The 14263-nt window shown below is 34.1% G+C and overlaps 1 protein-coding gene and 1 non-coding gene across 3 annotated transcripts in view; both read right to left on the bottom strand.

The window, feature by feature from the left end:
* Positions 1-520: 520 nt before the first annotated feature.
* The window catches only part of Smp_049920.1 (importin 9 (imp9) (ran-binding protein 9),putative), a gene marked incomplete at both ends in the record, with an annotated part of 52114 nt that continues 38371 nt past the window's right edge, over positions 521-14263 (bottom strand). The window contains 2 exons of one of the 2 annotated variants that reach the window (XM_018791159.1): positions 521-674; positions 3718-3839. In XM_018791159.1, the coding sequence (XP_018645672.1) occupies positions 3817-3839 (23 nt within the window). Of the gene's footprint in view, positions 675-3712; positions 3840-6543; positions 6782-14263 lie in introns of those variants that run through there. The other variant, XM_018791158.1, reaches the window with a different exon arrangement.
* On the bottom strand, positions 5089-5159 carry Smp_tRNA_00839_Pseudo_TCG.1.1. Its single transcript has one exon. It is a non-coding gene (tRNA).

Raw genomic sequence — 14263 nt, 5'->3', positions numbered from 1 at the left:
GGTAAATTTTAGGAAAGAAATCATAACAAAAGCTTCGGAAAATTCTTGAGAAGGGTTTGAAAAAATAGTCTATTGGTAACAGATGCGCTATTTCATTTCATAATTTAGAGATAGTTCCAGAAGAAGAGAAGGAATGACAAATCAACGAAGAGCAGTTCTATACATCATAGATTAATTTTTTTCGGATGAGAAAGTGTCTACCTTAAATTTAAAAAAAAAACTGTGTACATGCTATGTAGTAATGGTAAGAAATAATAATACTATGCAGAATACACAAAAAGATTTTATCAAAAAAGTATTTCCCATACTCCCTCATTCATGTATGAACAATTACAAGTAAATCTAGATGGTTAAAAAAGTCATTCAATGGATGTTAACTCTCCTCCAAACTTAAATAGACAAATACACAAAACAAACTAAGTAACTAACGAGTAAAACATGATCATTACCTGATCACCTATGTCGTTGCTTTTACTCTCATCTTCCACACACAGTTCTTCTTGTTGTTCAAAACCTTCTGCTTGAACCTCATCATCATCATCATCATTGTCGTCGAATTCACTGTCGTCGCCTTCATCGTCACATTCTGTCTCCTCTTCTAGTTTCTTGTCTAATTCGTTTAATAACAATTTGTACATACTAACAATAATTGGTACATCGATCAGTACTTTAGCCTGTTGACCTTAAAATTAACCAAGCAAAATGAAGAAACAAAATCAAACAATCTGTAAAACAGCAAAATCATCATATGAAATCGTTAGGATATTTCGTTTTATAAAAAAAGAACGACCCATCAAATTTAATGTCTTATAATTCTTTCTCATTTATTGACTTCATACATAGGTTGTGAATATGTAATAAATAAACTTTCGAATGATTGTGTTGAGGAAAGTTTGTATTTTCCAGTTATTGATATTTAGGAATAAAATTGATTAGATTTTATTCGTAACATACACGAACAAATCCTTTTTCAATCAATCAGTCAGTCATCAACAACGCAGGACTAGGCACATATATGCATCGGTCCAAGTTGCCATACCTCGTTAGCACAACAAGATGAACATCAAATTCATGGAGGTACTTACTTTAACGGTAGTAATATATAAAAGAATGTTTATAAAGATATAATACGGGAGGAAAGAATTGGAAAGGTACAAAGTAATTTTAATCTCAAGGTTTAAGGGAAGATAAAGAGTGTATACACCTACGCCATTGTGATCGATTCTGAACCTTGTCACACAGAGTCTCAAACCATTGGTTACGATAGTCACGTGGACCCCAATCAAGTAGTCTGCATCTAACAACATGGCTCAGAGTAGAAGTTACTGATTTTAAGCTCTGATGCCACGCTTTGGTTTGGCCGCCCTTAACTCTCTTCCATCCATCCACAATACTAGTCAGCATTGCGGATCGTGGTAATCGGTTTTCAGGCATACGGAACACGTGGCCCAACCATCTCAGTTGATGAAGATTCATGACCTCAACAATTGATTTACCATCATCATTCCCTAATACTCTGCATCTAACCTCATTACTACTTAGCCGATGATCCCAGCTGATACAACCTTTTATTTCTAAGGCATCTGTGATCAAATACTAGTAACCTACGAGTATCTTCTACTCTTAATGGCCACGTGTCGCAGCCGTAAAGTAGAATAGAGTGAACTGCTGAACAGTATACTCATCCCTTAATTGATAGACGGATATCTCATCTTCGCCATAGGTGACGTAAGTTGGCAAAAGCCAAACAAGCTTTCTGAAACTACATTTTCCTTTCTTGGTAAGTCTGATCATCTACGAAAGGTGAATACTTTTATTCAGTTTTTGAGAATACAGCTTCCTACGTATGCTTTAAGTTTCTTGTACCCAGTGAAATTAGCCGACTATGAGGAGCATGTTTAGTTTCTGAAAAGGATTTTAAACTTTGACAGAAAGAACTAATAGCTGATGTCAGTTTGTGATGACAGGAAATAACACTACAACAAAACAATATATTTGTATGAAAGCTTTGAGACTGAAGCATATACAACTTCTCTTCACCCTAACCCATGTTGGTCATATGTGAATGATCACAGAATAAAAATCTTATTTAAAATGTATTCATAATAAAAATGTACAAAATTTGACAGTGAAATCAATCATTGTGTAGTCTATTGAACATAATTAACTAGTGGAACAATATGAACATAATATACATGAGATATTTATCATATGTATGAGGCAGTGTTAAACCAATCAATCCAACTAACCAATAGTAAGTAATCTATTGAAGAAATAAAAACATATACTAACATGATTACTTATTTGTAAATTATTCAGTGGACACGACCTTAGGCGTTACAAGTAACTGTAGTGTTAAGACATGAAATTCAGACAAATTCACAAAATATACGAGTGAATAATGAAAGTTATTATAGATTTGTTGAAATATCAATACCAGAATAGTTTAGATTAATAAAATTAACGTAGTATAATTCACTATCATTACTATAAACGCATTGATTCTAACGACTCTGTAGTGAGAACTTTATTTTATTAATGGCCAATTCATTACGAATACCATTTATATCAGTCAAGCTATTAATGAAAGATGTCCAGAAAAGCGCGTTTCGTCCTATTTGGGACTCTTTAGCTTGATGTACATGAATCCCAGCGTTAGTGTCCACTCCGTAACTCGAACCCGGTACCGGTCGCTTTAAACGCCATCGCGTTATTCACTTAGCTACTGAGTCGAGATAACCAAAAGCTTGTGAAACGGGGTGAATTTTAATTCATTTTTATATTGGTACATCTAGCTGATCAGCCCTGATAAGGACAGAACGCGCACCCTGAATCCCACTGTTAGCCACCATCCATCTCTGCTTATAATGCTTGCAGCTTAAGGCAATCTGAACAAGATACACATAGGTTAATAAGAGACTGATCAATTGAAGTCTTACACATTAATAGGGAAATTCAAACAACTAATACAAAAATGAATCAAGTTCTTCTATGACGTAAAACATGAAAGAATTATTAAGTGGATAAAGTGATTTGTTGATATTGAGGACGTTAGATCCCCAGAAATCACTTGGAACAGTTCCTAATTTTGTAATTTCATTCTGAAAATTTGAATTTTATGTTTTGGTGCTAAGAAACGCTTAATTGACTTCCAGCTTACATTTCCTACTCGGAAATCCTTGACTGTTATTGGTTGACGAATTTTTTAAGTACTCTATTTTTTGGCTCTCCTAAGGGCGTTTCTATCATTGTATAAATAAGCTTGATTTATGTGTTCAGTGACTTCTTATTTTCTGAGTGCTTGTAGAATACATTCTCTACATCTCATCAAGACTTCTTGATCTAGTTAGCAGGGACGGGGACGACGGATTAGAAAAGTTTATTGTGTCACTATGTCTTTGACCTTTATTCTGTTACCGAGTAAGGTGAACTCGTAATAGCATCAAACATATCAGTTGGTCATAAACACAATCCATTTGTCGAGCTATTTTTTTATAAATAGTAAAAAGATAGCACTATTGAACGGTTGTTTCGTTTATAGGCAAGGACTCAAACAACTACATACACATAACCGGGAAACTCTAATTAAACCATCTTGTTATAATTACAAGGACAAAAATACAGCAAGTTAATCATAATACAGACTAAAAGAAAATAATGTATACTGTTCACAATCGGAGTATTTACCGATTATGCAAAAAAAAGCTGGACACTAACTAGATTTCGATCTGGTTTGAATAGAATCATTATTGTCCATTTCTTCTTGAAGTGTTATTTGCATAATACGTGCATCTTTTGTATTGATTGTGTGCAGTATCAAATTAGCCAATGCCATGGTACTGAGAAAAGGAATATTAGAAGAAAGAAGAAATAAAGAGGAATATTTTAGTTAGACTTATAGAAATGAAGACAATAAGTGAATGCATAAAAGTTATGTATACGCAAATAAACAATGATTATTATTACCCTAAGCGAAGATGGATAGTGGCTAGCAGTGGGATGCTTGTGAATTAAGGCTATATCGATCGAGGCACAGTATGACCAATAAGAGACTGATCAATTGCAGTCCTAAACATCAATGGGAAGATTCAACCAAACAATACCAAGTGAATTTAATAATAGTAATTGTGATTAATGTTTCAATATTAAAGTGTTTAGAATAAATAAGAATGCGATTATTTATGTCGATAGTACTTAAAAAGAACTTGGATTATCTTAGTGTCAGTCATCAACAACGCAGAGCCTAAATCTGATGTGCATTGGTCCTAGTTAAACCACTTTGGTACGACAAGATGAAACTAACAAGATGTATAGCAAAACGATTGAAATAAATTAGCAGTATTATTTGAATTGAACTGATGAGGTTTCAATCAACAAACAATCTATCCGTGCAAAAGTAATCAAATTATAATTGATAAACCAATTAGTTTAACTGAAATCTGTATGGGTCAGACATTTGATAACTTTATCGAACAGATGACAGGATGCTGAATGGGATTGACAATAAATCAAACATGCATCAGACATCAATTGAGAAACTGTTGAAAACTATAGTGTACAGAATAATTGTCTATGTAAAACAGTGTACAACCAAAACCCTAATATAGACCAAACCAATTAGTTTTAGGTCACAAAATCATGGTCCAGTGTTTACAGTCAGTTCGTTTTAAAGGGATAACAGGAAACCAAGAAATAACTAAAAAAAAAGCTGAGCAAATAGATAAACAAATCATAAGAATATATACGTGACCCGATAGATCTCATATGACGGGAATAAAAGTCAACAGTAGGTTGATTTACTCATTATGACTTTTATTCAATATTAATTCAATGTGATGATTACTCAGTGTCATATTTGTGTTTGTTTCCAAGTGTGATCTTTCATTCTGTATAATATACGTTATTCTTAAATTCACTTGGTATTCAGAGATGGATAGTGGCTAGCAGTGGAATCCAGGACGCGCGTTTCGTCCTATTTGGGACTCGTCAGCTGAATGTACCTGCATCTCAGAGTTGATGTTCACTCTAGGACTCGAACCCAGTACCCTCGCTTCAAACGCCATCGCGTTATCCACTCGGCCACTGAGTCCTGATAGCCACTTGCTTGTGCGATGGGGTGAAGTTTAAATTCATTCAGTATTGTTTGTTTGAATCTTCCCATCGATTTGTTAGGACTGCAACTGGTCAGTCTCTAATTGACATATGTGCATACTGTGCGTATTGCCTCGATATAGCCTTAATTCACAAGCATGGTAAGCAGAGATGGTATTGTTTGGTTGGATCGTCACATTGATGTTTAGGACTACAATGGATCAGTCTCTTATTGACACATAATTATTCTTGTATTAAATTAATATGAACTATACTCTGCATATGATTTGTTATAACTATGAGTATTTTTTATATATGTGATTTCATCATAATTATTAATCAAAATATATGTACAATCAATATTATAAGTGTATTTTCGATTAGGGTCATCATCGTCGTGTTTGGGGTTAATAAATTATCACTTATACCAGTCATTGTGTTCTTACTTTCGCGTCGTGGACATTGCAGTGATCCCTCGTTTTTCGAGTATAAGTGATAAGCGATTCTGACATAACAATCAGCGACGACTAGATATAACAAGTAGAGTTCAATCGACAAGATATATCAAGTTCCATGAAGAAAAGTATCTATCTAAGAGTCAAGCAGATGTAGTCTTATGCCTATCACAATCGACCATATGGAATCAAGTTATTCAGTTTACTGTAATAGTGTATTTTTAGAGAGAGGACATAAGTAAACCAGTGTAATGTTTCATTTGAGATGTTTGAATCTTGAATGTAACGATTAAGGTAATGGGCTTTTAGTTGGCCGAAGGTGAATACTATCTACAATAAATTGAAAGGCTTCTTGTAATACGGTGCAGCGAATAAGAACTTGAATAGACAGAACGTCTGTCACACAACATTTCAATGTTAGTAATCCACATTCCAAATACAAGGAAAACATTGGAAAGGAACAACTCTTTTCATAGTAACATTCAATGACTTTGGAACGCATAACAAAGCTAACACGTTGCGAACAATAAGAATCAATAGGGTAACAGGAAATGTTAACTGAGGAAACCTCATCGAGGTTATCCTCCAAAAAAAAAGAACTAACATGTAGAAACGAAAAAATAGATAACTTGAACTTTTCATAGTAGAAATAGCCAACAATAATTCCGAATCGCGGATAATTAGGTAATTCTTCCGACACATGACATGACCTATACGATCTAGATAGGCTGGACTACTGAAACACAACATTTTATCGATAATGAAGAGAAAACTTACGATATCAGGAAATATAGAACATTTCTATACAAAAAGTAACAATCATGAACACATGGACACATAACAATTAAGCGAACTAAAGGTGAGAACAAATAATCAATCGATAGCAAAGGTCAGTAAGGTAACATGAAGTTATCATAGACTACATTAGACGTCAGAATCACCACTTAGTAACAAAGACAAGTACAAATTTCATTTTAGTTTTTCTTGTCATTCTTACCTAACTTGAATTTCATAACGTGAAAAATAATACGGTTGACAATTACACCATATTGATAATATTTCTTGTAGTATAGGCTTTCCAGATAAGTCTGGTATAGTTGACAAGAAATCAATAGCCAATTTAGTTCGTATACGAAACAACAAGATTATGACAAACAGTAAGCTTTGTCTGGCTCCATGCATACCCTTTTGTTGATCATTATATACTAACTGTGAAGATTGTTTGTGATTATTACCTTAAGGATAGAAAAACGCATTATTTTTATTAGTAGTGGTAGTATTAGTAGTACGTTATAGACAATAAAGATTATTCGATAAAAGTCGAGTGATTTTTAAAAAAAAAGTCTAAATTGTAATTGAGAAAATTAGACAAAACAATGGGAATCAAAGGGAGTCTAGCCTCTGCCAGGGAAGTCCTAATCACTGCCTTCTCGTGACATTACTGTCGTTTACGAAGTTGAAAGGATGAAAAGCGAATGTTCGGCGCTATAACCGGGTTGGTGGACACGTTGAGTCCACCTAGGGGAGTTGAAAAACCCTGATTCTAAACCAATGGTGCACATGGGCTGGCTCCAGTATCCTGAATGAACAAATGGTGTATGAATCAATCGTTGGTCATCGGCTACCATGGGACTGCATCTCCTTACGATGCTCCACTGCCTTGTGGATCAGACCTTTAGGTCAAAGGCTCCGGGTGTGGTCCCCTAAGAAAACCACCTGCTTCAGTTTGGGCACCTTAGCAGTATCCTAGCCCACACACAAATCAAATTAGATTTGTGAGGCGCATATGTATCTGGTGCTTCCTTGCACCAATATTTATGTGTTTAAATAAATAAATAAGGGGAGCTTCAAGCGGCCATACAACATGGTAGCTACTTACAGATTTATATAGTAGGCTGTTTAGTCACATCTATATGGTCAAATGATCAAATTAAACTTGAACAATAATTAAGAAATGTTAATATTTGTACAATTCGACATCCTAAGACTGAAAGTCGACAGATCACACAATAGAACTCTTAAGTTAGCATCTTCAATAAAATAAACGATGGCTAAATTTATTGGCTGGATAAACACAAATTTGATGTCAAATTTCGTAAAGTACACATAACGTCATTAATATTCATTCTTGCCAGAAAAATTATGGACAAGAGTTGGATTGGAAAATATGTAAGACATAGAAAAAAACACATCAGATAATTTTTTTTTTACAAGATAAACACACAAAGGAATCAATAAATTTATTGGGATCAATATTGAATCAATTATCCAATCAAATAATTGGTAAACACAATAATAGAAATCAGAAACCTATTCAATGAGAAAGAAATGGTCAAAATAAAAAGATTGGCAGGCAATATAATAGCACAATTGCTGTCGGGAATAACAAGTCAAAATTTCATGTCTATAAAACAACAAACTGAAAAGAAAAAAGGGAGAGAGAGAGCGAGAGGGGAAAGTAATCAATAATTAGAATGTTTTGGTTGTTCATCTCTCTCGCCAAAAATAAGTAGATACATATTACAAAGATTTAATTAAGAGTTTTGGAAGAATTTTCAGCAGTAGTGTTAATTATTTAAAAGGAGTTGAAAGTAGTAAGCTGCAAACCAATATTATTGATGACAGAAGTTAAGGATATCAACATCATAAGGTACCGACAAACACATACAGACATAAATTAGTTATGGTCGAATGAAAATGAAACAGGAAAACACGGGAAGACGGAATGAAAAGTGATACTTGGATTGAAGGAAAAAAGACAAATTAGTTTTTATGCCGATCTATACACGTATGATAAATGGGAAAAAAGTGGATATATATATATATATATATATATATATATCAACCGAGGTATTATGATTGCGAGTGTTGTCTCGAAGTCGCAGAGACCAACATTCTTTCTGTGAAACACAATGTTAATGCATAAAACTTGAAAAAAGTGAAATTAACAATATTATCGTCGATGCAGATATGGTTTATCGCGAATTGTGAACTTTTCAAGTTAGTCATTCACTGACGACTAATATGTATACGGTTACTAACCGCCAAAATATATGCGTATTTACACACGCTTTTAAGTAACAAATGAGCAATTCCCTCAAATAATGTTGGTTTTAGTTATAACAGTAACATAATAGCTTAAATGCATAGTGAGACGACGTTTCAGCAGATAGAAATATTTAGTCACGGGCATATGGCTTGAAATTCAAGTATGAGAATTGAATATTGGGTTTAGCTGATTCTATTTCACGATGATAATCCATGACATTAGGAATAAAAGTAAGGAACTTTATTTCTAGAGATATTACTGACTACAAAATGAAAATAACTAATACATACTATATTCGTTTCGTAATTCAGTGCGCACTGCTGAGGAGTCCCATGATAGGACAAAACGGCCGTCCAGTGCTTCCAGGTTTTCCATGGTGGTCCAGCTTCAATTGACTCATGATTTCAACTATGAAAAAAATACTTTATACACATTGAATTTGTTTGAAAAAAGATGGCGCTTTTATAACGGAAACTTAAATGTACCGTTTTAATATTAAAGAAGCCACTGGTGAGAAGTATGAAGTTATTACTGGAACTATCCAAGTTTACAGAGAACAGTTATATTGAGTAAAAGATAATACAGAATGAGTGGGCACCAAGTTGTAAAAACTTTGAATCACTGATAATATTTAACAAAATAAAATATTACTAACAATTTAGGCTTTTCTAGAAAGAGCTAATGCATGTAAGAACATATATTTTTTAAACTACACCATCAATTTTTAGTTGGTATAAATGGAAGTAACTGACTAATTATATCAATCATAAGTTTATATTATATACTTTAAATATTTTTGGAACATATATTCAAGTGGACCACAGAAGTAGTTTTACACGAAGCACAAACTTAGCTCATCATACCGTTAACAACTACAATCATTGAACACGTTTTTAATAAAATTATTAATATCCGAAGCACTATTTGAAACAACATCAAAATGTCAATGAAATGGATAAATTACCTAATTCACCAGGTATTTCGGTATCATTTATACTCTATATATGAGGGGTAATGATGCCACTGATGTGTCTCACACTAAAGTAAATAAAAACGGATTCGGACCTTTGGACTTAGCGGTCGAAAGTCGAATTCCTTAATAATTAGGCTGCTGTTCCACTTCAAAATATAGTGAGTAAAGATATCCTATGCTCTATTTCAATGGTTTAAACAAAGGTATGATTATAAACTGATACATAACTTTTGAATGATATACTAAAAGAAAATTGTATATGAAGTGACAATTAATGATAATAATGTCGGTTACAGAGTGCAATTTTTGTAAGATGAAAAGCCATGTTACGTGACTGAAAACAGCTAATAGTAAACCCTAAACATGCTAATTGGTACTTAGAATCAAGATGTACTCGCGATCTTCAGAAAACTAATGCTCCCTATAAGATTCAAATGAGCATCCCTCAGCTTCATAGTCTGAGGTGTTACCACTAAGTTATTTGAACTATAACTAATGCATTGTAAGACTGAGATAATTGAAACTGATTGATCGCTGAGTAGCGAGCAGTGTCATGTTTGTTTAGTTTTTTTATATCAAATGAATCTGATAGGTCAGTGCGACTACGTAAAATCTTAACTCGCAATCAAGTCACTTATATTAGTGACCACATAAAAAGCGGTTGATCGATGGAATTCGATCAGTATTAAGTAACTATAAAACAAGTATGATATCGTTTACAAACTGACCGGTTATTAAATCGTAAAATGACCATACCGAAAGCGACCAGGTTTTTTTGAAATAGTGTCACAATCATAAATAGCAATATGGATAAGCAGTAGATAACATTAATATTGTTGAATTTCTGAGACAGTTTTCTTGAGAAAAAAACTATAAAATTTTGAGCGTGTGATAAGTTCAACTATGTCGATTGTATCATTCTTTCTCATGATCAAGTTTTGACGACAGTGTTACTAGTTAATTAATTAAACAAACATAAAATGAAAATAACTTGAAAAATTTGTGAAAATACTTCACAGAATTTCGTTGTATTCTGCCTTTTATTTGGTTTAGCTGACAGCAAACTGGCTAATTACGAAAGATCAAGATTATTCTAGTAAGGACGGAATCTACTGCATACATGACAAGGGGATAGTTAATAAACAACTCTTCAATAATCATCACCAAGGATGGAACTCAAAACCAGGCAACAATTTAGAAGAACGTTTGATATTGAATAAAAAACAAACTAAAGCGGGACAACCCTCTCTCTACATAGTAACTAAACATAATCATTACAAGATGGGACTAACACAATCAGAAAAAATATATAACCTAGCATCATCTTAACAGACTGTTGTTCCGTAGAACACGAAAGAATTAAAAATCCTGTTGACGAAAACAGTTTTAAAAAGCAGATATATCAAAATATTATTTTCGGAAATATGGAATGATATGCTCTGTCAATAGCTGAAACCAGTTTTTGTAGACTTGATAAGTTCAACTAGATAGTTATTAAGAAGTCAATGATAAACAAACAGTAGCTCAAATATATGAGGATGGGATTGGAATTATCTTTATATACATTCATATACACATATACAAATGATTTTAAACATTATAAGGGGATAAGTGATGATAGAAAATATCCAAGATACTTTGGTTGTAACATGTTAACAGATTATTATTACAATCGAAGTGATTACGGATTCAATATAGCGACTCGAACTAAAACAAAAGTGAAGAAGTAAGTGAATACAATTAGAATAGAAGTAAGAGTAATAATGATAAAAAAGAATTATATAAATACTGACAAATGAAGTGACATTAGTACACATATTTGAATGTCAAACAAAAACAGAAAAGCTCAAGTTCGTGACCTATTTACATAAAGTACACTTCAAGACTAATTACAAAGTGTAGTAAACAATCAATTAACATAGAAAACTTGTTTGTTTTCATCAAGTCGTAAAGTACATAAATATGTACTGCGTACTGAACAATTTAACTTAAAGGCAAATGAGACAAGCCGGATGCATGAATAGAACAGGGATATTAGTACTATTAAACATTATGGTAAAAAGTTTACAATACAGCAATAGTTTGATCTATGAGTCGTCCAATTATTCGAAAGATATTTTCATTTTTTACTGAAATCAGAAACAGAACTATAAAAATTTAAAGATCAATTGATTAGAATAGGGGTGGTATTTATTTTATTTAAACACATAAATATTGGAACAAAGCAGCACCAGATAAATATGCGCCTTACAAATCTCATTTGATTTGTGTGAGGACTGTGATACTGCTCAGGTGCCAAACTGAAGCAAAGAGTTTTCTTAGGGGACCACACCCGGAGCCTTTGACCTAAAGGTCTGATCCACAAGGTAGTAGAACATCGTGAGGAGATGCAGTCCCATAGTAGCCGGTGACCAACAATTGGTTCATACACCATTTGTTCATTCAGGATACTGGAGCCAGCCCATGTGCACCATTGGTTTAGAATCAGGGTTTTTCAACTCCCCTAGGTGGACTCAACGTGTCCACCAACCCGGTTATAGCGCCGGACATCCGCTTTTCGTCCTCTCAACTTCGTAAACAACAGTAATGTCACGAGAAGGCAGTGATTAGGACTTCCCTGGCAGAGGCTTTATACGCGTGGCCATGTGAGAGCATTTGGAGAGGGAGAGCGGACTTCCCCGCTCTCGGCCGCACCAGGGCATTTGGGGGCAAAGCCCACCAGCTCCGGCGAGGCGGCTCCGTAGCTCAGTTGGTTAGAGCGTCGTGCTAATAGGGGTGGTGGTTAAGGTGCTCAACGCTCAGCCACTAGGCTGAAGGGTCATTATTCCTCACAACGAGAGTAGGTCGAAGCCAAGTACACGAATCTATTTCAGGAAAATGAGTGAAAAAGCTAAAATACGTACGAAACCGCGATTCCAAACAACCGTAAGCAATGACTGTTTCTTAGATTATGAGTAGAAAGCATACAATCGCACTGAGTTAGCAGATTTTAGTAAATTCTACAATGCGCCAGATTTCACTTTTTTTCAACCAACTTAAACGAATCAATAAAGAGTGACCATGTTCACTTCAAGTTGTAAAGCTTTTATCAAGCAAGTATACGTATGATACTAATAGTGATATTTGATACTATTTAATATCATAACCACTAGGATTGCAAAAAGTTGTCAATAATTTAAGTATGCTAAGAAATGTCATAACATAAATGGTGCGATTAAGCTAACATCATTATACAAAGCACAAAAATAAAGGATAATTGTGAAAGACAAAGAGGTAAGTAATATTAATGGATATCTAATGTATGATGTCAACGTACTTTATTGATTTTCTCAAAATTCAACATTATAAAGGAACGAACATAATAAAAGACATACTAGTGAAAATTGTGCTAAGTCAAATGGATATACATACAGCTAACTACGCTGAAGGATAATGATTTATAATAATAAAGGGTAACTGGTAGTTGTTTAGTGAAAAAACCATTAACTGCATAAAATATGCCAAACATAGCTTAAGTTAAGCACAATCAAGTTCGAAGAGTAGAGTAGTGGATTAGTTGTTCAAGTGTTCATCTTTCAACCACTAAGTTGCAGGCCTGAAATCTCGTCTAGCTATTTCGGTTTGAGTAACCAAGTTACTAAGAGTTGTAATCTCTACACTTGAATTGCGGCTCGAAACCAAGTACACGAATGTTTGCCTCGTTCAATGACCCAAACATCGTCTCACCTGTTTAGATCAGGTTCATGAGAATGACCAAGGGAGTAGTATATACACCTCAAAATCTAACAAGCAAACGTAGTTACATGTGCACCATGCAGTTTATTAGCTGGTTAAGCTATGTTTATGAACGACGAATAAGGAAAGATGACATAGCATATTTTAGCAGATAGGTGATATTGATTATAGCTCTCTATTCGAAGGGAACAGTACTCAAACAATTCTCGAAGTGTAACAACCATAAAACCACGATTTTTACAGATAACCATACGGTGAACTGACTTATTTTGGAGAAATACAAAGTATAACAGTACTTTGCAAACCGTATCAATAGATGCACGCAAGATTTTAATGAGTGATTAAAAAAGTGTGTCGTTACTGCAGTTGTTTGACTCACAATGAAAAATATATTTATAATTAGCTAACATAGTATTCTAATCCACGAATCTATGTATTATGAGCTAAAATTATAAATTAGTATAAAGGATTGAGATCAGCAGTTAAAGGTAGAAGTTAGAATTAAAGATGAGTAAAAGTTTTCATCACAAACTAACAACAATCAATAATATCAAAATGATATTTAGCCATATAGATAAATGAATTTCGCGCCAAAATTCAAATGTCTCTGTCTTAAACCTACTACTGACCATACAAAACACTGATCTTATGTAAAGATTTTCATCTATGCAACATGGTGATTATATATATATATATACTAAAAATATTTTCATAGTTGAAATCATGGGTCAATTTAATCTAGACCACCATGGAAAACCTGGAAGCACTAGACGACCGTTTTGTCCCATTATGGGACTCCTCAGTGACAGTGCGCATCCACGATCCCGCACTCGTGAGATTCGAACCCAGGACCTACCAGTCTTGCGCCAGAGCACTTAACCGATAGACCACTGAGCCGGCATCCGACGGTGTCAATGTCTGACATCACTGCTGAGGAGTCCCATAATAGGACGAAACGGC

This window comes from Schistosoma mansoni (assembly GCF_000237925.1).
Source record: "Schistosoma mansoni, WGS project CABG00000000 data, chromosome 4 unplaced supercontig 0032, strain Puerto Rico, whole genome shotgun sequence".
NCBI classification, from domain to species: domain Eukaryota; kingdom Metazoa; phylum Platyhelminthes; class Trematoda; order Strigeidida; family Schistosomatidae; genus Schistosoma; species Schistosoma mansoni.
This window is presented reverse-complemented; position numbering and strand designations above follow the sequence as displayed.